The sequence below is a fragment of the Bos javanicus genome, chromosome 2 (assembly GCF_032452875.1).
Source record: "Bos javanicus breed banteng chromosome 2, ARS-OSU_banteng_1.0, whole genome shotgun sequence".
NCBI classification, from domain to species: Eukaryota; Metazoa; Chordata; class Mammalia; order Artiodactyla; family Bovidae; genus Bos; species Bos javanicus.
Genome location: NC_083869.1, coordinates 84662067 through 84686530, shown reverse-complemented (window position 1 = coordinate 84686530; position 24464 = coordinate 84662067). Strand labels below are relative to the sequence as shown.

At 38.4% G+C, this 24464-nt stretch overlaps 1 protein-coding gene across 4 annotated transcripts in view; it reads left to right on the top strand.

Annotated features, from left to right (window-relative positions):
* The window catches only part of DNAH7 (dynein axonemal heavy chain 7), a 252750-nt gene that overhangs the window by 24512 nt on the left and 203774 nt on the right, over positions 1–24464 (top strand). For all 4 annotated transcript variants that reach the window (XM_061440697.1, XM_061440686.1, XM_061440708.1 and 1 more), the window contains exons 4-9: positions 2284–2392; positions 3133–3280; positions 14304–14391; positions 16452–16632; positions 18805–18880; positions 20660–20785. In XM_061440697.1, the coding sequence (XP_061296681.1) occupies positions 2284–2392; positions 3133–3280; positions 14304–14391; positions 16452–16632; positions 18805–18880; positions 20660–20785 (728 nt within the window). The remainder of the gene's footprint in view (positions 1–2283; positions 2393–3132; positions 3281–14303; positions 14392–16451; positions 16633–18804; positions 18881–20659; positions 20786–24464) is intronic.

Sequence of the window (24464 nt, the reverse complement as noted above, 5' to 3'; positions counted from 1 at the left end):
AGTCACTCAGTCATGTCTGACTCTTTGAGATCCCATGGACTGCAACATGCCAGGCCTCCCTGTCCATCACCAACTCTCAGAGTTTACTCAAGCTCATGTCCATTGAGTTGGTGATGCCATCCAACCATCTCATCCTCTGTTGTCCCCTTCTCCTCCCACCTTCAATCTTTCCCAGCATCAGGGTCTTTTCAAAAGAGTTGGTTATTCACATCAGATGGCCAAAGTATTGGAGTTTTCAGCTTCAGCATCAGTCCTTCCAATGAATATTCAGGACTGATTTCCTTTAGGTTGGACTGGTTGGATCTCCTTGCAGTCTAAGGGACTCTTAAGCATCTTCTCCAATACCACAGTTCAAAAGGATCAATTCTTTGGTGCTCAGCTTTCTCTATAGTCTGACTCTCACATCCATAGACTACTGGAAAAACCACAGCTTTGACTAGATGGACCTTTGTTGGCAAAGTAATGTCTCACCTTTCTAATATGCTGTCTAAGTTGGTCATAACTTTTCTTCCCAGGAGCAAGCATCTTTTAATTTCATGGCTACAGTCACCATCTGCAGTGATTTTGGAGCCCCCAATAATGAAGTCTGCCACTGTTTCCCCATCTATTTGCCATGAAGTGATGGGACCAGATACCATGATCTTAGTTTTCTAAATGTTGAGTTTTAAGCCAACTTTTCACTCTCCTCTTTCACTTTCATCAAGAGGCTCTTTAATTCTTCTTCACTTTCTGCCATAAGGGTGGTGTCATCTGCATATCTGAGGTTCCTGACATTTCTCCTGGCAATCTTGATTCCAGCTTGTGCTTCATCCAGCCCAGCATTTCTCATGATGTACTCTGCATATAAGTTAAATAAGCAGGTTGACAATATACAGCCTTGACATACTTCTTTTTGTTCCATGTCTAGTTCTAATTGTTGCTTCCTAACCTGAATACAGGTTTCTCAGGAGGCAGGTCAGGTGGTCTGGTATGTCCATCTCTTTAAGAATTTTCCATATTTTTTTGTGATCCACACAATCAAAGGCTTTGGCATAGTCAATAAAGCAGAAGTAGATTTTTTTTCTGGAACTCTCTTGCTTTTTCGATGATCCAGTGGATGTTGGCAATTTGATCTCTGATTCCTCTGCCTTTTCTAAAACCAGCTTCAACATCTGGAAGTTCATGGTTCATGTACTATTGAAGCCTGGGTTAGATAATTTTGAGCATTACTTTACTAGTGTGTGAGATGAGTGCAATTGTGTGGTAGTTTGAATATTCTTTGGCATTGCCTTTCTTTGGGATTGGAATGAAAACTGACCTTTCCCAGTCCTGTGGCCACTGCTGAGTTTTCCAAATTTGCTGGCATATTGAGTGCAGCACTTTCACAGCATCATCTTTTAGGATTTGAAATAGCTCAACTGGAATTCCATCACCTCCACCAGCTTTGTTTGTAGTGATGTCTCCTAAGGCCCACTAGACTTTGCATTCCAGGATGTCTGGCTCTAGGTGAGTGATCATACCATCATGATTATCTGGGTCGTGAAGATTTTTTTTGTATACTTCTGTGTATTCTTGCCACCGCTTCTTAATATCTTCTGCTTCTGTTAGGCCCATACCATTTCTGTCCTTTACTGTGCCCATCTTTGCATGAAATGTTCCCTTTGTTTCTCTAATTTTCATGAAGAGACCTCTAGTCTTTCCCATTCTATTATTTTCCTCTATTTCTTTGCATTGATCACTGAAGAAGGCTTTCTTATCTCTCCTTGCTATTCTTTGGAACTCTGTATTTAGATACTTATATCTTTTCTTTTCTCTTTTGCCTTTCACTTCTCTTCTTTTCACAGCTATTTGTAAGGGTTCCTCAGACAGCCGTTTGGGTTTTTTGCATTTCTTTTTCTTGGGGATGGTCTTGATCCCTGCCTCCTGTACAACATCATGAACCTCTGTCCATAGTTGTTCAGGCGCTCTAAAAATCTAATCCCTTGAATCTATTTGTCACTTCCACTGTATAATCATAAGCGATTTGACTTAGGTCATACCTGAATGGTCTAATGGTTTTCCCTACTTTCTTCAATTTAAGTCTGAATTTGGCAATAAGGAGTTCATGATCTGAGCTACAGTCAGCTCCCGGTCTTGTTTTTACTGATTGTACAGAGCTTCTTCAAGTTTGGCTGCAAAGAATATAAGATGTCCTAATTTGTTGGAGAAAATGTCTGTGTTTATACATTCTTATGCATTTCATGAAAAAAAAAAGCCTTTTTTCTGTCTTGTTTTGTTGATGCTATCTAAAACTTCATATTTCAGGTGAGTACAAAGCCCCAGTGGCAGCAGGCAGCTCCATCGTTCCATTTGAATGTAAAGCAGGATGAAGATATTCCAGAGCAGTTTAGTGTTAAAAATGAACAGTCATATGGTAAGAACTCTAATATTCTGTCTTAGGTTTAAAGAAGTTTCCTGGAGGGAAAAAAAAATCACAACATGTAGTTAAAGCAATGAAAGTGGAAAGTTATAATTATGTTTATATCAAATGGAAAAATTTACCCCAAAAGTGTTTCCTCAGAAAATACTTGATATCATGTCTTAGTTGTTTCAGACTATTGCAAATGCTATAAAGGCTGATATTTTAGGAATTGCAATGTTTATAATAAAACTTTGATTAACTGTTTTCAGAATTTGCCTCTGTGTCAAAGACTAATATTTTTTCTAAGGGGGATTGTAATAGGTTGTAAACATTACTTCTAAATTATTTACATTAATATTTTTATTTTGACTTATTAGATTGATTACAGTAAATGTTAACATCTTTTCCTCATAGTTCTTTAAATTTGCTAAAATAATTTTACATTCTGTGTTTATAATGATTTTAATTTTAAGAAGGTTCTATGCAAAATCGTTGAAAATTTGAGTTTATTTGCATTTATCAAAATATAAAATTAATTGAGTATTCTTGAAATAAAGCTTTCTATTATGATGACATCAAAGGAGATTGAGATTAGTTTAACTTCAAGAAAGGAAATGTGGTTACTTAAGAACTTAAAGAATGTAGTTTTTTCATTAAAAGATACTTCAGTGTTTTATTTTAACCTCTTAAACATTTTAACTTACTTTTAAAGATGACTAATTTACACTTTTTTTTTCTTTTCTTAATTCAAGCTGAATACAAGGAACGCTTTGGGAAAAAGGGCAGGTTACTTGACCAGATTGATGATAGTCATGCTGGACCATCTACTTCCAGAGGAAAGAGCAAATCTCCACATAAAGAACGAGAGAACTTCAGAAGCACTCTTGTTAATGTCATCATGTAAGTTCTGTGAGCTAACCAATGTGTGTTACCCTAGTTAGAGTCCTTGGAAACTCTTTAATCTAAAATTACAAGAATTCTGTGCATCTCTAAGGATTCCTGAAAGCCTTGTTGAAATAAGGTTAGGTTATAAATAATGAAAGATTGAGCTTAACTCTATTAAGGTGTCCCATTTTTAAATATCATGAGCTGAAAAGGTATGCTGATGAGAATGATCAGTGAAATTCTGTAATGGGGGTAGAAGAGAGTTTTACTCAAGCCAAATTTAGGACTATAGTCTGGGAGATGCAGATTCAATATGCATCTGAATTCGTAGTCCTCTAGACTACAAAATGGGGGAGGCTTAAAAAGGCAAAAATCAAGAATTATATTTGGAACTGGCAAAAAGGAAGGATGCTTGTTCAGTAAGGATTGGTTGGGGTACAGAATAGTTGCATAGTTACAAGGAATTGTAGCTGACAGCTGCTGCTGCGTCGCTTCAGTCATGTCCGACTCTGTGCGACCCCACAGATGGCAGCCCACCAGGCTCCCCCATCCCTGGGATTCTCCAGGCAAGAACACTGGAGCGGGTTGCCATTTCCTTCTCTAATGCATGAAAGTGAAAAGTGAAAGTGAAATCGCTCAGTCGTGTCCGACTCTTCGTGACCCCATGGGCTGCAGCCTACCAGGCTCCTCCGTCCATGGGATCTTCCAGGCAAGAGTACTGGAGTGGGGTGCCATTGCCTTCTTTGAGCATAACTGGTGGTATCCTTGAGGTTGATAACAGTTCAGAAAATACAGGTCCTCAGTTATGCGGGAATATGTCTGAAACCACATGCACCTGGCTCAGTTTTAAATGCCTGAAACAGTTACTCCATTTAGATTTTTAAATTCAGTCTTCTCTTTAAGAAATTCAGTCTTCTCTTTAATGATTAAAACAGATGTACAACGCATGTTTGGTAGGTCATAAGACAGGCTGTTGAGAGTTAGCATGAAGTTCAAGCCAAATCATGTATAAGCCAGAATGACTTCCCTGAACCTCAATATGTGAAAATTTCTTCTGTCAGGTGTCAATATTAATACTTGTTATTGGTTGAGAGAATGGGCTCAATGGGCTTTCTGGTTTTAGGTATGGTGGTTAGTGGAAGATTTAGGGCAGTTTTTTCCCCCATCTTGTTTATTCAGGTGATGAGGTGAGTTCCCTGTAGTTGTAGATCTTTTTGTGCATAAAAGGAAGGAACTGGGGTAAAGTGATCAACAGCATGGTCAGGGCAGGGCTTGCCCAGTCTAAAGTGCAGATCTGTTTACAGAGTGCAGTACAGATGCAAGTTACCAGTTCCTCTTTGCCTGTTTTTTTTGTTGTTTTGTTTTTCCATTGCCTGGTGCTAGTTGTTCAGTAGCCCGTTTCTTTCAGTATGACTCAAGGTGCACACGTTGCCATTTGTGAACAGAGTTTAGTGACACATTACACTGTCACTCCCAGGAAAGCCCCGTTTTACTGTCCCCATGTGACATCTTACTGGCTGGATAGCCCTCCCTTGAGGGGAGGGCAGTGGTCACTGTGTGCTACAAAAGGAAGGCAGTCTCGTGGGCTCCTGTGCAGTTAGAACCCAGGCAGGCGCCTCTGTGGAGTGGCTAGGAGTTGGCTTTTGCCAGGCACCACTGGACATTACCAGCTTGGCCCACTTATACCACCTTTTTTCAGTTAAGCTCTCTCAGATCACACAAACTGTAAAATCAACACTTCAAGCCATGGGTGGGTAGGCCTCTGGTTACAAATTCTTAGAAGCGACTCTTTCACTTCCCAGTGTCCTGGTCAAAACAGACGGTCTTTTTGACACTACGTTCCTGTGCCTGTCATTTTTGGCCCTCCCCTGGTTGAAGATAGAGCCCATTTGGGGTTGCAGCTTTATACAGGGGTGTGAATTTTCCATTTAACTCTAGCCTACAAAGTCATCTCCTGACCCACATGAACATTAAAGTCCAAGGCTCTCTCCCACAAGGGCGGCCGTAACCTCAGGGCTTGGCCGTTCTCTGCCTTATCATTCCGTCTTTTTCCTCCTGAGTATTTCCTTTTTCCTTGAGAACTTGGCTATGCATTCAAAGGAACTTTGTGACATTCAGTGTTTATAGAATTGTACAGGGAGATTTTTCAGATTATCTTTTCTGCCGAGTTGTAAGAAACAGAAGTATCTTTTTAACCATAAAACTCAACGTCCATTGAGTCAGTAATGACATCCAACCATCTCATCCTCTGTTGTCCCCTTCTTCTACCCTCAATCTTTCCCAGCATCAGGGTCTTTTCCAATGAGTCAGTTCTTCCCATCAGGTGGCCAAAGTATCGGAGCTTTAGCTATCAGTCCTTCCAATGAATATTCAGGATTGATTTCCTTTAGGATTGGCTGGTTTGATCTCCTTGCTGTCCTAGGGACTCAAGAGTCTTTTCCAACACCACAGTTTGAAAGCATCTGTTCTTCGGTGCTCAGCATTCTTTATGGTCCAAGTGTCAAATCTGTACATGACTATGGAAAAATCGTAGCTTTTAGACAGTCCTTTGTCAGCAAAGTGATGTCTGTGCTTTTTAATACACTTTCTAGGTTTATCATAGCTTTTCTTCCAAGGAGCAAGCATCTTTTAATTTCATGGCTTCAGTCACCCTCTGCAGTCATTTTGGAGTCCAAGAAAATAAAGTCTGTCACTGTTTCCATTTTATTCCATCTCTTTGCTATGAAGTGATGGGACCAGATGCCATGATCTTACTTTTTTGAATGTTGAGTTTTAAGCCAGCTTTTTCACTCTTCTCTTTCATCTTCATCAAGAGGTTCTTTTGTTCCTTTTTGCTTTCTGCCATTAGGGTGGTGTCATCTGCTTACCTGAGATTGTTGATATTTCTCCTGGCAATCTTAATTCCAGCTTGTGTTTCATCCAGCCTGGTGTTTCACATGATGTACTCAGCATATAAATTAAATAAGCAGGGTGACAATACACAGCCTTGATGTACTGCTTTCCCAATTTGGAACTGGTCTGTTGTTCCATGTCTGGTTCTAACTGTTGCTTCTTGACCAGCATATGGGTTTCTCAGGAGGCAGGTAAGTTGGACTAATTACAATTCAGTCTGAGTTTCTGGACTTCAGTAGCATGTTTAATCCCATTATTAGTTATTGGTATTCTTTTATATGTAAGCTTAATTCTAACAACTTATTTTGTATTTTTTTACTATATGTTGCCTTATTTAATCTTTTTTATTATTTCTATTGAATTGGATTTTCTATTTTCTTCCTTTATTCCTATTGTCTTAAAAGTTATAAAATGTATTTTTATTGTTTTAGTGGTTACCCAAGCATTTGAAACCATGTATTACAGTTTATAGGGGGCTTCCCAAGTGGCACATTGGTGAAGAATCCACCTGCTAATGCAGGAGATGCAGGTTTGATCCCTGGGTTCCAGAAGATCCCCAGAGGAGGAAACAGCAATCCACTCCAGTATTCTTGGGAAATAATCCCATGGACAGAGGAGCCTGGCAGGCTACAGTCCATGGGGTCACAAGACTCTGACACAATTGAGCAACTGAGCACACACACACACACACACACACACACATTGTAATTTATATTTTCTTAAGTTTAAAATGCATTTGATTCATTTTCTTCCTGAATAATATGAAAGGACTTTGGAGTACTTTAGCTTAGCTCTGAACTTTCCTTGCATTTTTCATGTGATTGCTTATTTTATTTCTACCAATAGTTCTATAATACTTTAGTTTTACCAAGTCCTTAAATTCCCCATTCTCTTTTTTTTCCTAAAGTTAACACTTATTTAGATTTACTAACATGTTTTCTAGTTTTTTAGAAAATAGTCTTTGCATTCTGCTTCTTACCTCTAGATTCATTTTCTTTTTTGCTGAAGTCCATCCCTTAGTAGCTCTTCCAGTGAGAATCTGTAGAGAGTAAACCCAAAACTTTCATTTTATAAAGGTCTCTACTAATTTTGCCTTTCTCTTGAAATGATGAGTAAGCTGGCTGCAGAGTTAAAGGATAATAGTAATTTTCCCCTACAAATCTGGAAAACATTAGATTGAAAAATATTAACATTTTCCCCATTTGGTGGTGGTGGTTTAGTCGCTAAGTAGTGTCTGACTCTTGCACCCCATGATAGTAGCCTGCCAGGCTCCTCTGTCCATGGGATTCTCCACGCAAGAGTCCTGGAGTGGGTTGCCATTTCCTTCTCCAGGGGATCTTCCCAACCCAGGAATTGAACCTGGGTCTCCTGCATTGCAGACAGATTCTTTACCAACTGAGCTATAAGGGAAGCCTCCCCTAGCTTTATTGACAAATAAAATTAAAGCATATGATGTGATGACTTAATATACACTGTGAAAGAATTTCTACAGTCAATTTAGCACATCCATCACCTGACATATTTAAATCCCTCCCTTTTTTTGATAAGAATCTTTAAGTTTTACTCCATTAGCAAATTTTATTTACACAACACGGTATTTTCTATAGCCACATAATGGCATGTATTATTGTTGATGAGAAGCCTGTGTTGCTTTATTTGTTATTACTTTGCAGTCTGTGTTTGTACAGTTTGTCTTTTCCTTTTTTTCCCCTGAATGTTATATTTTCATAGTCTTCTATACAGGCTTTAAGAAACATAGCTTTATTAAGATATAATTTATATACCATTAAACTCACCTATATTAAATGTACATTGAATGAATTTTAGTAAATTTCTATTGTTGCACAACCTTCACCAAAATCCAGTTTTAGAATACTTCTGTCATCCATAAATTCCCTTTTGCCCATTTCAATTAATCCTCTCTACCACCGGTTGCCCGAGGCAATCATTGATCTGCTTTCTATCTCTGTAGTATTATCTTTTCTAAAATTTCACATAAATCGAATTGTACAATATGTATGTATTTGAAATCCATCTTGCTTATTGTTTGGGGCTATTATAAATGATGCTGCTATGAGTTTTGCATGCACGTCTTTTCGTGGACATATGTTTTCACTTCTGGGTAGATACCTAGTTGTAGAAATTCTGTGTTGTGTGTTGATAGGAGGTATATGTTTAAATTAAGACAATTCTAAATTTTCTTTTGCAAATCATCATACTATTTTACACTCCCATAAGAATGAATAAAGAAGTTTCTAATCTCTCCACAGTCTTGCCCATGCTTTGTCTTGTGTTTTGTCATTCCAGTAAATGTACTGTTGGATCTTATCACGGCTTTAAGTTGTTATGTCTCTAATGACCAATAACGATGGACATCTCTTTTGTAGTTGTTTGGCATTCACATAATTTCTTTGGGGAATTGTCAATTTAAATCTTTTTGTTTTTCAATTTTAAACTTTTTGCCCATTATTAAAAATCGGGTTGTTTGATTATTGCACTGTAAGAGTTTTTTATATATTTTCTATGGAAGTTCTTTATCAGATACATCCTTTGAAACTATTTTCTTTCAGTCTGTGGTTTATCTTTTAGTTTTCCTAATGGAATTTTTTAAAAAGCAAAAGTTTAAAGTTTGAAGCTTGATTTATTGATTTTTTAATAGTTCATTCCTTTAGAGTCATATCTAAGAACCTTTTCCTATCATAATATTGTAAATATTATGTTTTCTTAGATGTTTTAGCTTAACTCTAGTTTTAGTTTTGGCTCTCACATTTATATGTATGCTTTATTTCAGTATCTATGTTGTGAGGTAAGTGTTAAGGGTTTTTTTTTTTTGCATATCAATATCCAAATGTTTCAGCCCCATTGGTTGAAAAGACAGTTTTCATTAAATTACCTTGGCACCTTTGTAAAAAATCATTTGACTGTGTATAGGCTTCTATTTCCCTTCAACTGTCTGTGTTTACACCGCTATCGTGTTGTCTTGATCTCTATGGCTTTATATTAAGTTTTGAAATCAGGTAGTTTAATTCCACAAAATTCTCTTTCAAAATTGTTTTGGCTATTCTAGGTCTTTTGCATTTCCATGTATGTACACTTTAATATCATCTTGTCATCTTCTTTATAAAAAAAAGAAAAGCATACTGAGATATAGTAGACAATGTATTGAATCTGTAAATCAATTTTGAGAGAATTGCCATTTCGATAATATTGAGCCTTCCAGTCCATGAACATGTTATTTCCCTCTATTGATTTAGATTTTATTTAATTGCTGTCAATAGTGTCTTACATTTTTAATGTACAAATCTTAGACTTTGAAAGACTTATTCTTAAGTGCTTCTACTTCTCTTTTTGATGTGAATGAAGTTTTTTAATTTCATTTTCTGGTTGTTCTTTGTCAGTATATAGAAAAATTGACTTTTGCTTGTTAATTTTGTACCATGAGACCTTACTAGTTACTAGTTATGGAGCTTTTTAAAAGTTTCCTTAGAATTTCCTACATATCAACCATGTTCTCTGCAAATATAGATTTATTTCTTCATTTTCAGTTTAGATGTTTTTCTTTTCTTTCTCTTTCCATTTTGCTCTTGGTAGATCTTTCAGTACATTGTTCAATAAAACTTGTGACAATGAAATTTCAAATCTTATGGGGAAAGCATTCAGTCATTCACATTTATCTATCATGTTAAATGTAGGTTTTTAAGATATTCTTTATTAGATTAAGGTAGTTTTTTGTGAGGTTTTGTCATGAGTGGGTGCTGGATTTTTGTCAAATGCTTTTTTGATGTCCATTGTGATCATCATTTGATTTTTGTTATTTTTTAAATATGGCAGTTCAGTTCAGTCAGTCTGTGACCCCATGGACTGCAGCACGCCAGGCTTCCCTGTCCATCACTCTGTCTCAGAGTTTGCTCAAACTCATGTCCATTGAGTCAGTGATGTCATCCAACCATATCATTCTCTGTTGTCCCCTTTGCCTCCTGCCTTCAGTCTTTCCCAGCATCAGGACTTTTCCCAGTAAGTCAGTTCTTCACATCAGGTGGCCAAAGTATGGGAGTTTCAGCTTCAGCATCAGTCCTTCCAATGAATATTCAGGACTGATTTCCTTTAGGATGGACTGGTTGGATCTCCTTGCAGTCCAAGGGACTCTCAAGAGTCTTCTCCAACACCATAGTTCAAAAGCATCAGTTCTTCAGTGCTCAGCCTTCTTTATGGTCCAACTCTCACATCCATACATAACTACTGGAAAAACCATAACTTTGACTAAATGGACCTTTGTCGGTAAAGTAATGTCTTTGCTTTTTAATATGCTGTCTAGGTTTGTCATAGCTTTTCTTCCAAGGAGCAAGCGTCTTTTAATTTCATGGTTGCAGTCACTATGTGCAGTGATTTTGGAGCCCAAGAAAACAAAGTCTGTCACTGTTTCCTTTACATTAATTGCTTTGTATATGTTAAAGAAATCTTGCATTTCTTTTAACTTCGTCATTGTTTATTTTTGTGTAATCCCTTTTATACATTTGTTAAACTTTTAAGGATTTTCACGTCTACAAATGAATAATATGAGACTGTACTTATCTTGTGTTGTCTTTGGCTTTGGTATCAGAGCACTACTGGCTTCTTAAAATGAGTTGGGAAGTGTTTCCAACCACTCTATTTTCCAAATGAATTTGTGTAGAATTTGCATTAGTTATTCCTTACCTGTTTGATAGAACTTATTAGTGAGACCATCTGGACCTGCACTTTTATTTGTAAAAAGGTTCAGTTCAGTTCAGTCGATCAGTCGTGTCCGACTCTTTGCGACCCCATGAATCGCAGCACGCCAGGCTTCCCTGTCCATCACCAACTCCTGGAGTTCACTCAGACTCACGTCCATCAAGTCAGTGATGCCATCCAGCCATCTCATCCTCTGTCGTCTCCTTCTCCTCCTGCCCCCAATCCCTCCCAGCATGAGTCTTTCCCAATGAGTCAACTCTTTGCATGAGGTGGCCAAAGTACTAGAGTTTCCACTTTAGCATCATTCCCTCCAAAGAAATCCCAGGGCTGATCTCCTTCAGAATGGACTGGTTGGATCTCCTTGCAGTCCAAGGGACTCTCAAGAGTCTTCTCCAACACCACAGTTCAAAAGCATCAATTCTTCGGTGCTCAGCTTTCTTCACAGTCCAACTCTCACATCCATACATACTAATTCAATTAGTTCATTTGATATAGATCTCATCATATTTTTTATTTATTCTTGAATCATGTTTAGTACTTTTTTGCCTTTTAGGAATATTTTCTTTTTATTTAAATTGTCTAATTTGCTGGGATACAGCTGTTCAGATAACTTCCTTGTTCTTAGCCTTTGTGCTCATTTCCTCCCTTCGTACCTGTTGACTGCAAGTCCAGACCTTTTCCAGGAGTCTCTAAGGCAGATTTCAATCTCTCCTGCATGAGTTATTGTCTCTGGTGTTTTAAATTGTTTCAACTCTTCTGTGTCTTCTTTTCATGTTCCAGAAATTTGTTGAAATAATTCCTCAACTGATGACCCTCTAGTTGCTTCACAATCATGGGCTAACATTACTACCATTTTCACAGAAAAACTTGAAAAAATAGATGTTTGTGTTACTATCTTGAATCAAAAATCTCTATTGATATAGAGAAAAAAATATCAATTTTGTTCTTTCATTTTTGTAAAATAAAATACATCATATTTTCCCTTTAACCAGGTACAGTGTTTCTAGCATTGATTGATTTATTTCTGAAAGGGATGTTGGTTTGATGAAAAGAGCATGGCACTGTAGAAGCACTTATGGATAATTCAAATCCTTGTTTTTATATTTAATTAATGATGTGTAAAGGGGAAGTTATTTAATCTCTTTGACATTGTTTCTTCATCTATACAGTGGGAATAATTATCACTGTGCCCTGTAATAGTAGGTGTATGATTTAGAGAAAATATATGTGGAACTATTTAGGGCCTGACTAGGTGATCAGTAAAGAGCTTCTATTACTGTCTCCAGTGAGCAGAATTTTCGCCTGTGGCCACAGAAAAATAGAGTCATGGAGTGTTAGAGCTGAAAGGATCTTCATTCTGATGGCAAGAATTTCTGCAGCCTCTCTTGTTGCCGCCAGCCTCCTATCTCCTCCCCTCTCCCAACCTTGCTGCATCCTTTTAGGTCCATGTTACTCTCATAGAGGATGAAATTTGAATGCCAGGATTCAGCAAATTAGATAAGATAAGCATTTCTGCCATTAAAAAGAAAAACAACCCAGTTATTAAGGTCATATACTTTATAGTGGCAAAATCTGAGCCCAGATGTCCTGATTCCTGAAGAACATGATGGTCAGTAGTATCTTTTTACTATGCAAACACCAGAATAATAAGGTGATTTCTTTTGCCGTTAAAATAACCCTTCCCTTTCCAACCACAGAATATCTTGACGCTCTCACCAGTCCTTACATACGCTTATTCCCTCATTTGATAAACATTTATTACTTTGTCTTAAAAGACAAAAATCCTAAATCCTAAAGGATTTCAGTTCAGTTCAGTTCAATCACTCAGTCATGTCCGACTCTTTGCGACCCCATGAATCGCAGCATGCCAGGCCTCCCTGTCCATCACCAACTCCTGGAGTTCACTCAAACTCATGTCCATCAAGTCGGTGATGCCATCCAGCCATCTCATCCTCTGTCATCCCCTTCTCCTGCTGCCCCCAATCCCTCCCAGCATCAGAGTCTTTTCCAGTGAGTCAACTCTTTGCATGAGGTGGCCAAAGTACTGGAGTTTCAGCTTTAGCATCATTCCTTCCAAGAAATCCCAGGGCTGATCTCCTTCAGAATGGACTGGTTGGATCTCCTTGCAGTCCAAGGGACTCTCAAGAGTCTTCTCCAACACCACAGTTCAAAAGCATCAATATGTTCTTTTTATTTAAATTGTCTAATTTGCTGGCATAAAGCTGTTCAGATAACTTCCTTGTTCTTAGCCTTTGTATTCATTTCCTTCCTTGGTACCTGTTGACTGCAAGTCTTGACCTTTTTCAGGAGTCTCCTAGGCAGATTTCATTCCTAAATCTACATACTGAATTAAACTGAGACATTACCTGAGACACTGCTTGAGACATTGCCTTGACTCTTTTCTCTGGTCCATTTAATTGAAAAGAGTAAGTGTAAAGCTCACAGAATAGTGGATTCCTAGATTTTCAAAAGATAAAATAAGTCATAAGATCCATTCTGAGTACCTACTTTGGTATGATATTTAAGACAGATATTTAATAAACCACCTGTCTCCACTCACTGGACAGTTAGTGGGAAAAAGTATTTTATTACACTGTCACTAACCTGTATCCATCCCAGATGAAGTTGGGATCTGCAGCATGATACAGTCAATGATAAAGAGGATAAAGCTGTTTGAGAACAATTTATTGCTTTGAAGATATGAACATAGGAGCCCCACAGGAAGTCGCAAAATGTGGATCATATCTGGTACAGATTTTGAAGTAAATTATAGCTAGAAACATTACAGTATTGTGTGAACAATCAGTCAATAATAAATGCATCGCAGCGTATGAACTTCTATGTCACTTGTTGCTAACTTTGCTGCTAAGTCGCTTCAGTCGTGTCCGACTCTGTGCAACCCAACGGACAGCAGCCCACCAGGCTCCCCCGTCCCTGGGATTCTCCAGGCAAGAACACTGGAGTGGGTTGCCATTTCCTTCTCCAATGCATGAAAGTGAAAAGTGAAAGTGAAGTTGCTCAGTCGTATCCGACTCTTCGCGAACCCATGGACTGCAGCCTACCAGGCTCCTCTGTCCATGGGATTTTAGTCATACATATTTCAGGAATAATGCAAGAACATTTCTATAAAATTTCAGGAGAGAGATGATTTTGGAGCAGTGAAGAAGAATGAATAAAGCTTATCAAAAAGGATGTGGCCTCTGATTTAGATATTTCAAATCACTTCTAGTATACCTGGGTGTGTGAGACATTGTGTCTATGAATAAAGAGAAAGTAATCTGGGAGGAATATGGTACCAAGTAAATGTTTTACTATTTTAAAAATGTTCAGTAATGTACTTTTCTTATTTTTATAGACTGCAGTCTGATAAATCTATTGATATATGTTCTAACTGACCTTTATAGACATTTGAATAGTGTGTTTGTCATTTTCTTAGGCAACAAGATGCTGCCTTAGACTCAGCGACTCCTGATGAAAGCACACTTCCAAAACTAACCACTTCTGCAATAGAGAAAGACATCTTGGTAACAAGATATTTCTTTGTCAGTATAATTAAAAGTAAAGGAAGACCTTGAAGGTGCTTTTATGCTTTTGAGATTATTCTGCACTTCTTCCTTATGGAACTATGTGAATGTGAGAGTAAATATGAAGTTCTATAAAATTGCTCTGTTGGATGAATGGAGGAAATCGTACTCTCCCTTGTCTCCTAAGACCACAGAGAATCTCAAGTCTCCTTGCTCCTATGTTAAAGCTAGCCTCATCATGTATAGCTTTTCCATGTCTTTATTCTATGAGAAATTATCTTAGTTATGTAATGTACATTTCACAAACCATATCAGCTTACTTTATTTTTTTGTTTTTTTTTTAGCTTACTTTAAAAAAAGTGATTCTTCAAGGATTTCAAATATAAAAATTTTAAAAAGTAAATATCAAAGACTTTAACATTACTAATTTGAAAGTATTTTGATATTTGAATTCTTTTCTAAGTGACTTGTAAAAGCTTGTGAAAATACATTGAAGTTAAATGCCCATTACTAGAGAAATACTGTCACATCTTAAAATGAATTTCTCATGCACACATTTAACAACATTTGAAAATTATGGTCTGGACTACCAATAGGCCAATTGGAAATTTCATAAATCCTATGGTATAATATTTCTGAGATTAATGAATAGGGAATATTGATTCACTTACAGCTTTTAATATCTACTTCTGATTGACAATAATACAAGGTCCCTAAAGCCAATTTTCACACAATTCTACTTCCACGTGGGTTCTGTTTAGCGTATTACATATTTGGTAATCTAACTTCTTTGAACTGTGGTGTTGGAGAAGACTCTTGAGAGTCCCTTGGACTGCAAGGAGATCCAACCAGTCCATTCTGAAGGAGATCAGCCCCGGGATTTCTTTGGAGGGAATGATGCTGAAGCTGAAACTCCAGTACTTTGGCCACCTCATGCGAAGAGCTGACTCATTGGAAAAGACTCTGATGCTGGGAGGGATTGAGGGCAGGAGGAGAAAGGGATGCCAGAGGATGAGATGGCTGGATGGCATCACTGACTCGATGAACTTGAGTCTGAGTGAACTCCGGGAGTTGGTGATGGACAGGGAGTCCTGGCATGCTGTGATTCATGGGGTTGCAAAGAGTCGGACACGACTGAGTGACTGAACTGAACTGAACTGAACTTCATGTTTTATAACATAGTTATGAATTAAGATAAGAGCTTTGACTTTCATGAGATAAAAATCATCTTTTTAATATAAGTAAGTAAGTGAAGTCACTCAGTCATGTCCGACTCTTTGCAACCCCATGGACTGTAGCCTACCAGACTCCTCTGTCCATGGGATTTTCCAGGCAAGAGTACTGGATGGGTCGCCATTTCCTTCTCCAAGGGATCTTCCCGACCTAGGGATCAAACCCGGGTCTCCTGCATTGCAGGCAGATGCTTTACTCTCTGAGCCACCAGGGAAGCCCCAAATAGGAGAGATCAGATAATACCAGGGCTTCTAAGGTGGTACAGTGGTAAAAAACCTGCCTGCCATGCAGGGGACACAAGGAAAGTAGGTTGGATCCCTGGGTCGGGAAGATCCCCGGGAGTAGAAAATGGCAACCTACTCCAGTATTCTTACCTGGAGAATCCCATGAACAGAGAAGCCTGGCAGATTACAGTCCATGGGATCATGAAGAGTTGGATTCGACTGAATGACTAAACAGAGCACACACAAATAATGGCAATACAAATTGCAGAAGACCATTTTTTATAATTTGTAAATTATTTGTTCTAAAACTTTAATTTTGCTAAGTAGTTTTATTTTTGATAAATACTTCTCTTATTATAGTACTAAAGTGAAAGTGCTAGTTGCTCAGTCATGTCTGGCTCTTTGCAGCCCCAGGGACTGTAGCCCACCAGACTCCTCTATCCAGCAAGAGTGGGTGGCCATTCCCTTCTCCAGGGGATCTTCCCAACCCAGGGAATGAACCCAGGTCTCCTGCATTGCTGGCAGATTCTTTACCATCTGAACCACTAGGGAAACCCATTATAGTACTAAACCCATCTCCATTTCTTGCTCTCTTTTCTATAGAGATATTACTATTATATCCACCATGGAATTGATACGGACCATGTAGCACCAATGGAAGATTCTTGGCTGGAGCATGTATTGAATTTAGTCCCCCAGCATCTGAAAGTCCTCACTAACAGCATACTTGCATTGTCTGATGAAATGAGAGAAGATTATCTTCTTAGTGTAAAAAAATCCATAGGTAAATCAGTGTTTCTCTTTGCTTTATGATTTGAATGTATCATATTAAATATGAATTTTTGAAAGTTTAAAATTAACATCTATACTTGAAGCTATTTATTATATTTATTATGCTGTTTATTGTTTTGCTGTTATATTGCTTCAGGTCTCAGGCAAATTTCATTAATAAAGTGTAGCAAAAAAATTTCAAAACAGTCTTTCTATTTGTAGGGGTATATCCCCTCAACAAAGAACATAACTGAAAATTTTAATGTTAGTTAGCATTCAGTTCAGTTCAGTTCAGTCACTCAGTCGTGTCCGACTCTTTGCGACCCCATTAATCACAGCACTTCAGGCCTCTCTGTCCATCAGCAACTCCTGGAGTTCACTCAAACTCATGTCCATCGAGTTGGTGATGCCATCCAGCCATCTCATCCTCTGTCATCCCCATTCTCCTCCTGCCCCCAATCTCTCCCAGCATCAGGGTCTTTTCCAGTGAGTCAGCTCTTCGCATCAGGTGGCCAAAGTATTGGAGTTTCAGCTTCAGCATCAGTCCTTCCAATGAACATCCGGGACTGATCTCCTTTAGGATGGACTGGTTGGATCTCCTTGCAGTCCAAGGGACTCTCAAGAGTCTTCTCCAACACCACAGTTCAAAAGCATCAATTCTTCAGCGCTCAGCTTTCTTCACAGTCCAACTCTTATATCCATACATGACCACTGAAAAAACCATAGCCTTAATATTACTGATATCATAAAGTAGAGTGTGATCAGCTACAAAATTATTGCAACGGATCAGAGGTTAGCAAACTACAGCTCACAGGCCCAATTTGGCCCACTTCCTGTTTTTGTAAATAAAGTTTTGCTGAACACAGCTACACACATTAACTTGCATATTGTCTTTAGCTGCTTTTATACCATAAGAGACTGAGTAGTTGTGATATAGATCTTGTGGCTCACAAGTTGAAAATACTAGCAATCTAACCCTTTATATAAAAGTTTGCTGACTCGTGGTATAAACCAGTAGACTCTAAGACTGACTAATAATCAGCATCATTTAAAAAATGCTCATTTCTGCACCCATCTGAATTAAAACCTCTGGAGGCAGGTCTTTCATATCTATGCTTTTTTAAAGAAAGGTTCTCCAGTTGTTTGTGGTGGTAAGCCTGATATAACTGACTCTGTGTCAGAGCGGGAGAAATCATATTGCTTTGAAATGGTCTGGGAACCCTTCAAGGAGGAGACCATTCATTGCATTTAAGACTGCTTTGAGTGTGTCAGTCATATCAAGAGCCAAATTCTTGCCCCTGAAGAGTTCATAATGTAATAAGAGGGATGGACAGATTACTAAATGATAAAGCGGAGTAGCAAGTACAGTGAGGAGAGAAATGGAGAACATGTTCTAAGGGAGAAGAGGCCACGTCTGATTTGTTAGGAAGGACTCGGGGGTACCTGGACCGAGTCATGAAGGATGAACATGTACTAGGAAACGTGCATGGCCTAAGAAGTGGTGGGAATGATAGTAGACAAAAGTGAAAGGCTCTTCTGGGCTTGCAAGCCCTTCTGGTGGCCCAAGAAAAGGGTGCATTTCAGGAAAGAATATTAAGGGCTTACAAAAGGCAACTTCTTAAAAGCATTTGAGGGTAAAGGAGAGTCACTGAAATATTTTAAGCAGAGGGGTAGTAACATATTTGCATTTTAGAAAGAGCATCTTCAAAGAAAAGTAGGAAGAATAGAATTAACTGAATTAAGGACCACAGAAGCAGAGGGAGCTCACTTTACTGATTTCTTAACAAGATAGTTCTATGATCTTAAGCAATTTAAAAGAGAGCAGAGCAATATTTATCTTTCCTCACTGAAGAGAAACTACTGCTCTGTATTGTTGATTTTCAATTCAATAAGACTACTTTCAGTGGTACATAGCTCAAAAGGAAAATATAGTATTACAAGAAATGATTTTCAAATGAAAGAATGGGACATCATTAAGAAAGAGTACATACATTCTCAAAGACACAGACATCATAGATTTTCTCAAAAAAAATTTAAAAATCTCTTGTGTTTATAAATACACACATTGCTCATTATTTTAAAAAGCTTAATGTAAACAATTTTAAAGGAGTTAATTTTGCAGTTGTTTGGGAAATACTGTAATTACTGTAAGATTGTTGATAGGAACTTTTCAATTTTCTTTTAGTTGATTTTGTTTTGAAAGATCCTAGAGAAAAGGAAGATGACAAAAAGGTAGAAGAACTTCCACCCCATCGTGCTGAGTAAGGAATCAATTTTCTCTAAGAATATTGACTTTGTGATCATCTCTGTGTATGTGGATATCTTTATACACTGGTTATATTTTCTCATATATATGTTTATATGTGTACTTCATTTATACAAGTGGTTGTATTATCTTTATGTATTTAAGCCCTAATATGTTATGTCTGGGCTTCCCAGGTGGCTCAGTGGTAAAGAATCTGCCTGCCAATGCAGGAGACAGGGGTTCCATCCCTGGGTCATGAAGATCCTCTGGAGGAGGAAATGGCCACCCACTCCAGTATTCATGCCTGGAAAATCCTATGGACAGAGGAACCTGGCGGGCCATAGTTCATGGGGTTGTAAAGAGTCAGACATGACTAAACATGAACACATTATGTTTACAAATTGTTGGACAAATGGATAGACAAGCAGACGTACTGACAGATGAATGCCTATGTGGTTAAAATATAAGTATGCTGGTGAAAGAACTTGATACAGTTATTTGTATTTGCACAGCTCCAAGCATGGGCTTCAGATATGATGCAGACATGAAAGCTTGATGGCATTTTGAATGCCTCAAAGCACATTGGGAATGTTACAGAAAATATGCAAATATAGAACATATTTCATTTGATTACATGGATTAAAATATAGAATGCCCATAATACGAAAATTCACTTGCTATATATTTTCCCTAAAATAATTAGCGTTTTTAGGAATACATTTCTTAAATAGTTTCAATAGAACTTATGTGATTAAGTAACCACTTCAATTTTGCTTTGTTTCTTTTATATCATTTAAAATTGCCCCAAATCGTTTATCTTAACAACTAAAAACAGAGTCAATATATTTTCTATGGAGAATATTTTTCTCCCAGGTATAGACAAAAATTATCCTTTGTAATTGTAAAGGTGGTATGGCCACAAATGACAAACTGAATTAAACTTACTATATATTACAACTAGACTAAGTGTTTAAAATTAATGAGTAAAAAAAATTACAGGCATAGAATATAAATGTTTAAATACACTCTGAAAGATGAAGATGGCCCATCTTTAATATATAAAAGATGATTATTCAAGTTGGAGGAGTTACAAAATATTATTATTAAACCCTCTATCATTCGTGTCTGACTCTTTACGACTCCATGAACTACAGCCTGTCAAGCTCCTCTGTCTCTAGAATTGTCTAAGCAAGAATACTGCAATGGGTTATCATTTCCTTCTCCAAGGGTTCTTCCCGACCCAGTGGTCGAACCCTGGTCTCCTGCATTGCAGGCAGATTCTTTACCATCCAGCCATCAGTTACAGAATACATGTCTTTAAATAGAATGTTAGTGTTCCTGATTTTGTAATGACCTTTAAGTCAGAGGTGAAATTTAAGGAGATTTCCAGGCTAGACTATATTCTTAAAATGTTTTAAAACTGATAGGGGTATAAAATGTTTAAATGTTTCCTTTTAAAAAAGTCTTTGAAGATGTACATAAAACATAGCTGGCTATTCTTTTCTGCTTAATTACTGTTAGTTATTTGTGGACTCCATCAGATCAATCATTTAGGGAAAAAATGTCCTTATATAATAAAAATTCAAATCTAATTTTATATGCATTAGAAAGTATACTAAACCATAATGAGTATGACCTTTATATACTTTAAAGCATAATTATATAACATGTTTTATTATTACCATGAGGGATCGTTTAAATTAAACTCAAAAAAGTATTACTCAAAAAGTATTTTGAATATTAGAATATTTTTTGATTTTTAAAGAAGATAATTAAATATTTTCTCTGTTTTCAGGATGGAAATTCTTCCAAAGCCTTGGAGGAAATCATTTTTAGCTGCAAGCACTTATATTCGGGATCACTTGAATGCAATGAACCCTACAATGTTGTCGGTGCTAGATTTGTGGCACAGTACTTTTAAGTAAGTATTTCTGGCCTTACTGAAGTTTTTTTTTGTTGTCTTTTTTTTAAGAGAGATGAAAGCTATTCTATCTTAATTATTTCATTTATTATTTTAACTATAAATTTTAAAAGTCTTGCAAATTTAACCCAAGTATTTAAACATGGTTGTAAATAACATAGAATTATATAGAGCAATAAGTGAGCATCACCATCATCTCTAATCCAATTCTCCCTTCCCCACCCCCCACCCAATTACCACATTTATTTTAAGGAGTAGTCATAGTTAAAGGACCGAATTGCCATACCTTGTTTTAAATCCCATGGAACATTAGCTGCTACAATAATCTGTATTGTTCAGAGACCTAGGAAGTACTGCCCATGTGACTGGCATGAGGTGAAGTTTCTGGGCAACTGTTGGAGATTATACCTCTCTGTGTGGGTGATGTCATGGTGTGAACACTGGGGGGCACTGTGGTGCTAAGGGTCTTGGCCCTAGGGCTGAGGACAGTGTACCTCACAGTTTAGAAGCTCGAGCTTTGTATGCTTCCCCTGTGCCATCCCTTCTGAGGCACTGGGGGGCATCCTAGCAATAGGCACACGTGGACATATGTATTTATAAAATATGCAGAAGTAATATAGTTTTATATTATTTTTGTCAAAGAAGACCTCTCAAAACCTGGGTGGATCTTTGTCTAGAGGACACGGCACCCAGGTCTCCAGGGTGGTCTGTGAACCTTTTCTCACCCTCCCAGCCAAAGCCGCCACAGTTTACTAGCAATCTGCTCTCCAGGGTCTCTTGGTTCTTAATAGTAGGTATTGTTATGAGGGCACAATAATGAGCACATTTTCTTGCCTCCTGCAGACCAGCGAAGGGAAAGCTAAGAGCTCTGTGTGCTACAGAAGTGCAGCTGTTGTTTCTATTCTGGGAAGCCCCCTGGACATACACTGGGGAGGCCTCGATGACCAACTTCTCTGAATTCCTTCCGAAGTTGGGATCCTTAGCACACAGGAGCACTTAACCCAAACCGGGAAGTCAAGCCACCCAGAATCACCCCAGCTCTGCCACCCTCTCATCAGAGGCTCTCCAGTTCCCACCTGTGAGATGAATGTGGGTTTGCGGTGTCTGAGGCCCCTCCTCACCCTCCTTCTGTTCCTCTTTCCCCTTCTTCCTTTGTTTAACAAATTTTAATTTAATCTCTTTGTACAGATACATATGTAAAGTGCAATGTTCTTTACTTTACCTGACTTCATCAACCTGGACTTTCTTTTCCTCATGGCTTCCCTTCTTTCCACCAACCCAATGAAAGAAATGCTAACCATTAGTGGGGCATCTTCTCTCATATTTTGCTCTGGGCTCTTGTAGCCAAATGTATATGTGTGGCCACACACATGTGTATACATGCTGCTGCTGCTGCTAAGTCACTTCAGTCGTGTCCGACTCTGTGCGACCCCATAGACGGCAGCCCACCAGGCTCCCCCATCCCTGGGATTCTCCAGGCAAGAACACTGGAGCAGGTTGCCATTTCCTTCTCCAGTGCATGAAAGTGAAAAGTGAAAGTGAAGTCGCTCAGTCGTGTCCGACTCTTTGCAACCCCATGGATTGCAGCCTACCAGCCTCCTCCATCCATGGGCTTTTCCAGGCAAGAGTACTGAAGTGGGTTGCCACTGCCTTCTCCAGTAAATAGTATATGTTATGTGTCCAAAATTAGTGTTCAGGGTTGTAGTGGCAGAGATAAAATTGGCAGAGATATATTTAGTTGTAGCAGCTAAAGCAAGGACAAGTGAGAAAGGAGCTTTGTGGTCTGTGAGTGGGAAGACAGCCCTACCAACTCCTATGTTGCCTTTGTTGGTGTAAGTCATTTTCACTCTGTGTGAATATTAAGAGTGGGCTGGGCTGTCATAGTGCTGCTCCTCTGAGTAGAAGCCAGCGTTGGACACACAGGGCATCCTTACTCTGAGTCTGCCCTGAATCTCAGCAGGTCTTGAAAAAATAGGCCATCTTTGTGTGACCGTCTGGTGGTAAGATGGTCAAGAATCTGCCTGTAATGCAGGAGACCTGGGTTTGATACGTGGGTGGGAAGATCCCCTGGAGGAGGGAATGGCTACCCAATCAGTGGGAGATCCGAGCGACTAAGCATACATGCTCTGTGTAACAATGAGTAAGGGGTGAGTTGGGAATGGTAATACAGAAAATCATCGGAATGACTCTAAAATGCCTGAATGTGGAACCCTAAAGGGATGCTCTCTAGATGAAAATGTGCAAATTCTTGCCATTCAATATTTAGGCTTATAGAACCCACTTAATGTCAAAAATCGTATTTATAATGTAGTCAAAAACGTACATAGCACCCAGGTATTTTTGCTTGAAAAATGATGTATGCCAGGACACACACACACACACACACACACACACACATATATATATATATATATACATACAATGTATATATTAGTGTAGAAATTATCATAGAAATTACAGTAGAAATCAGAGGATGTCAAAGAAAAGATAAAGTGGATTTTTTAAATTCATGGTTTGACCAAGGTGAGCCCAATAAAATATTACTAAAACACCATGGATTAATTTACTGTACAGTACTCAGAGAGGATACAACTTGATTACCCTTTAAATTAAGGGTGCTTAAAAAGGTGCTTAAACTAACTCATAATAAGAGAAATACAAAGAGATTGAAATAAAAACTACATTGAGATATCATTCTATTTTCCATTGGATTGACAAAATTCCAGTATATTAACATCATGCATTGTTAGTGAAGCTTGGAGAAATGGGCACCCTTTTGAGGGGAATCTGGTCATATCTATCAGAATTATAAATTCATTTACTCTTGAATCCTGCAATCTCATTTCTGGGAAATTAGCTTACAGATGAAAACCTGAAAATATAGCAAGTGATAGAGATTAAGGGTTCTTTATTGTACCAGGTGTTAAGAGGATAAGCCTGGAAACAGCCAAGTAACCATTGATAGTAGACTGGTTCAATAAATGATGGTGCAGTCGCACAATGGAATACAGCCATGAAATACAAATGAAAACAGTATCAATGTGCTGCTATGGAAAGGTCTCCAGGATGTTTTAGTAAGTGAAGAAAGCAAGTGCAGAGCACTGCCTAGAGTGTGCTACTTCGAATGCAACAAAGGGGGATAACTGGCAAGAGCACAACACGTTTCTAAATTCATGGAGCAAGCAAGAAACGTGAGCACTTGGGGTGTGATTGAAGAGGCAACTTGGGCCCAGTAAGAAGTGAGATTGTAGCAATTCTCTGGTGGCTCAGAAGGTAAAGCATCTGCCCGCAATGTGGGAGACCCAGGTTTGATCCCTGGGTTGGGTAGATCCCCTGGAGAAGGAAATGGCAACCCACTCCAGTACTCTTGCCTAGAAAATTCCATGGATGGAGGAGCCTTGTGGGCTACAGTCCATGGGGTCACGAAGAGTCGGACATGACTGAGCGACTTCACGAAGAAGTGAGATTAGCTTTGAGAACCAGAAATCAAAGTCAGAGGCTGACTTGATGTTAAGTCCAGAGTGTTGGGCCAAGACTGCTGAAGACCCTTCTGCCTGAAATCAGTGATGGATCCAAGAATTAGGGTAGGTTACAGACTGTGATGAGCATCAAGTGGCGGGTGTGAGGATGGGAGGGATCCATGACTGACTGCTGAGTCTCCAGAAATTGACATCTGCTT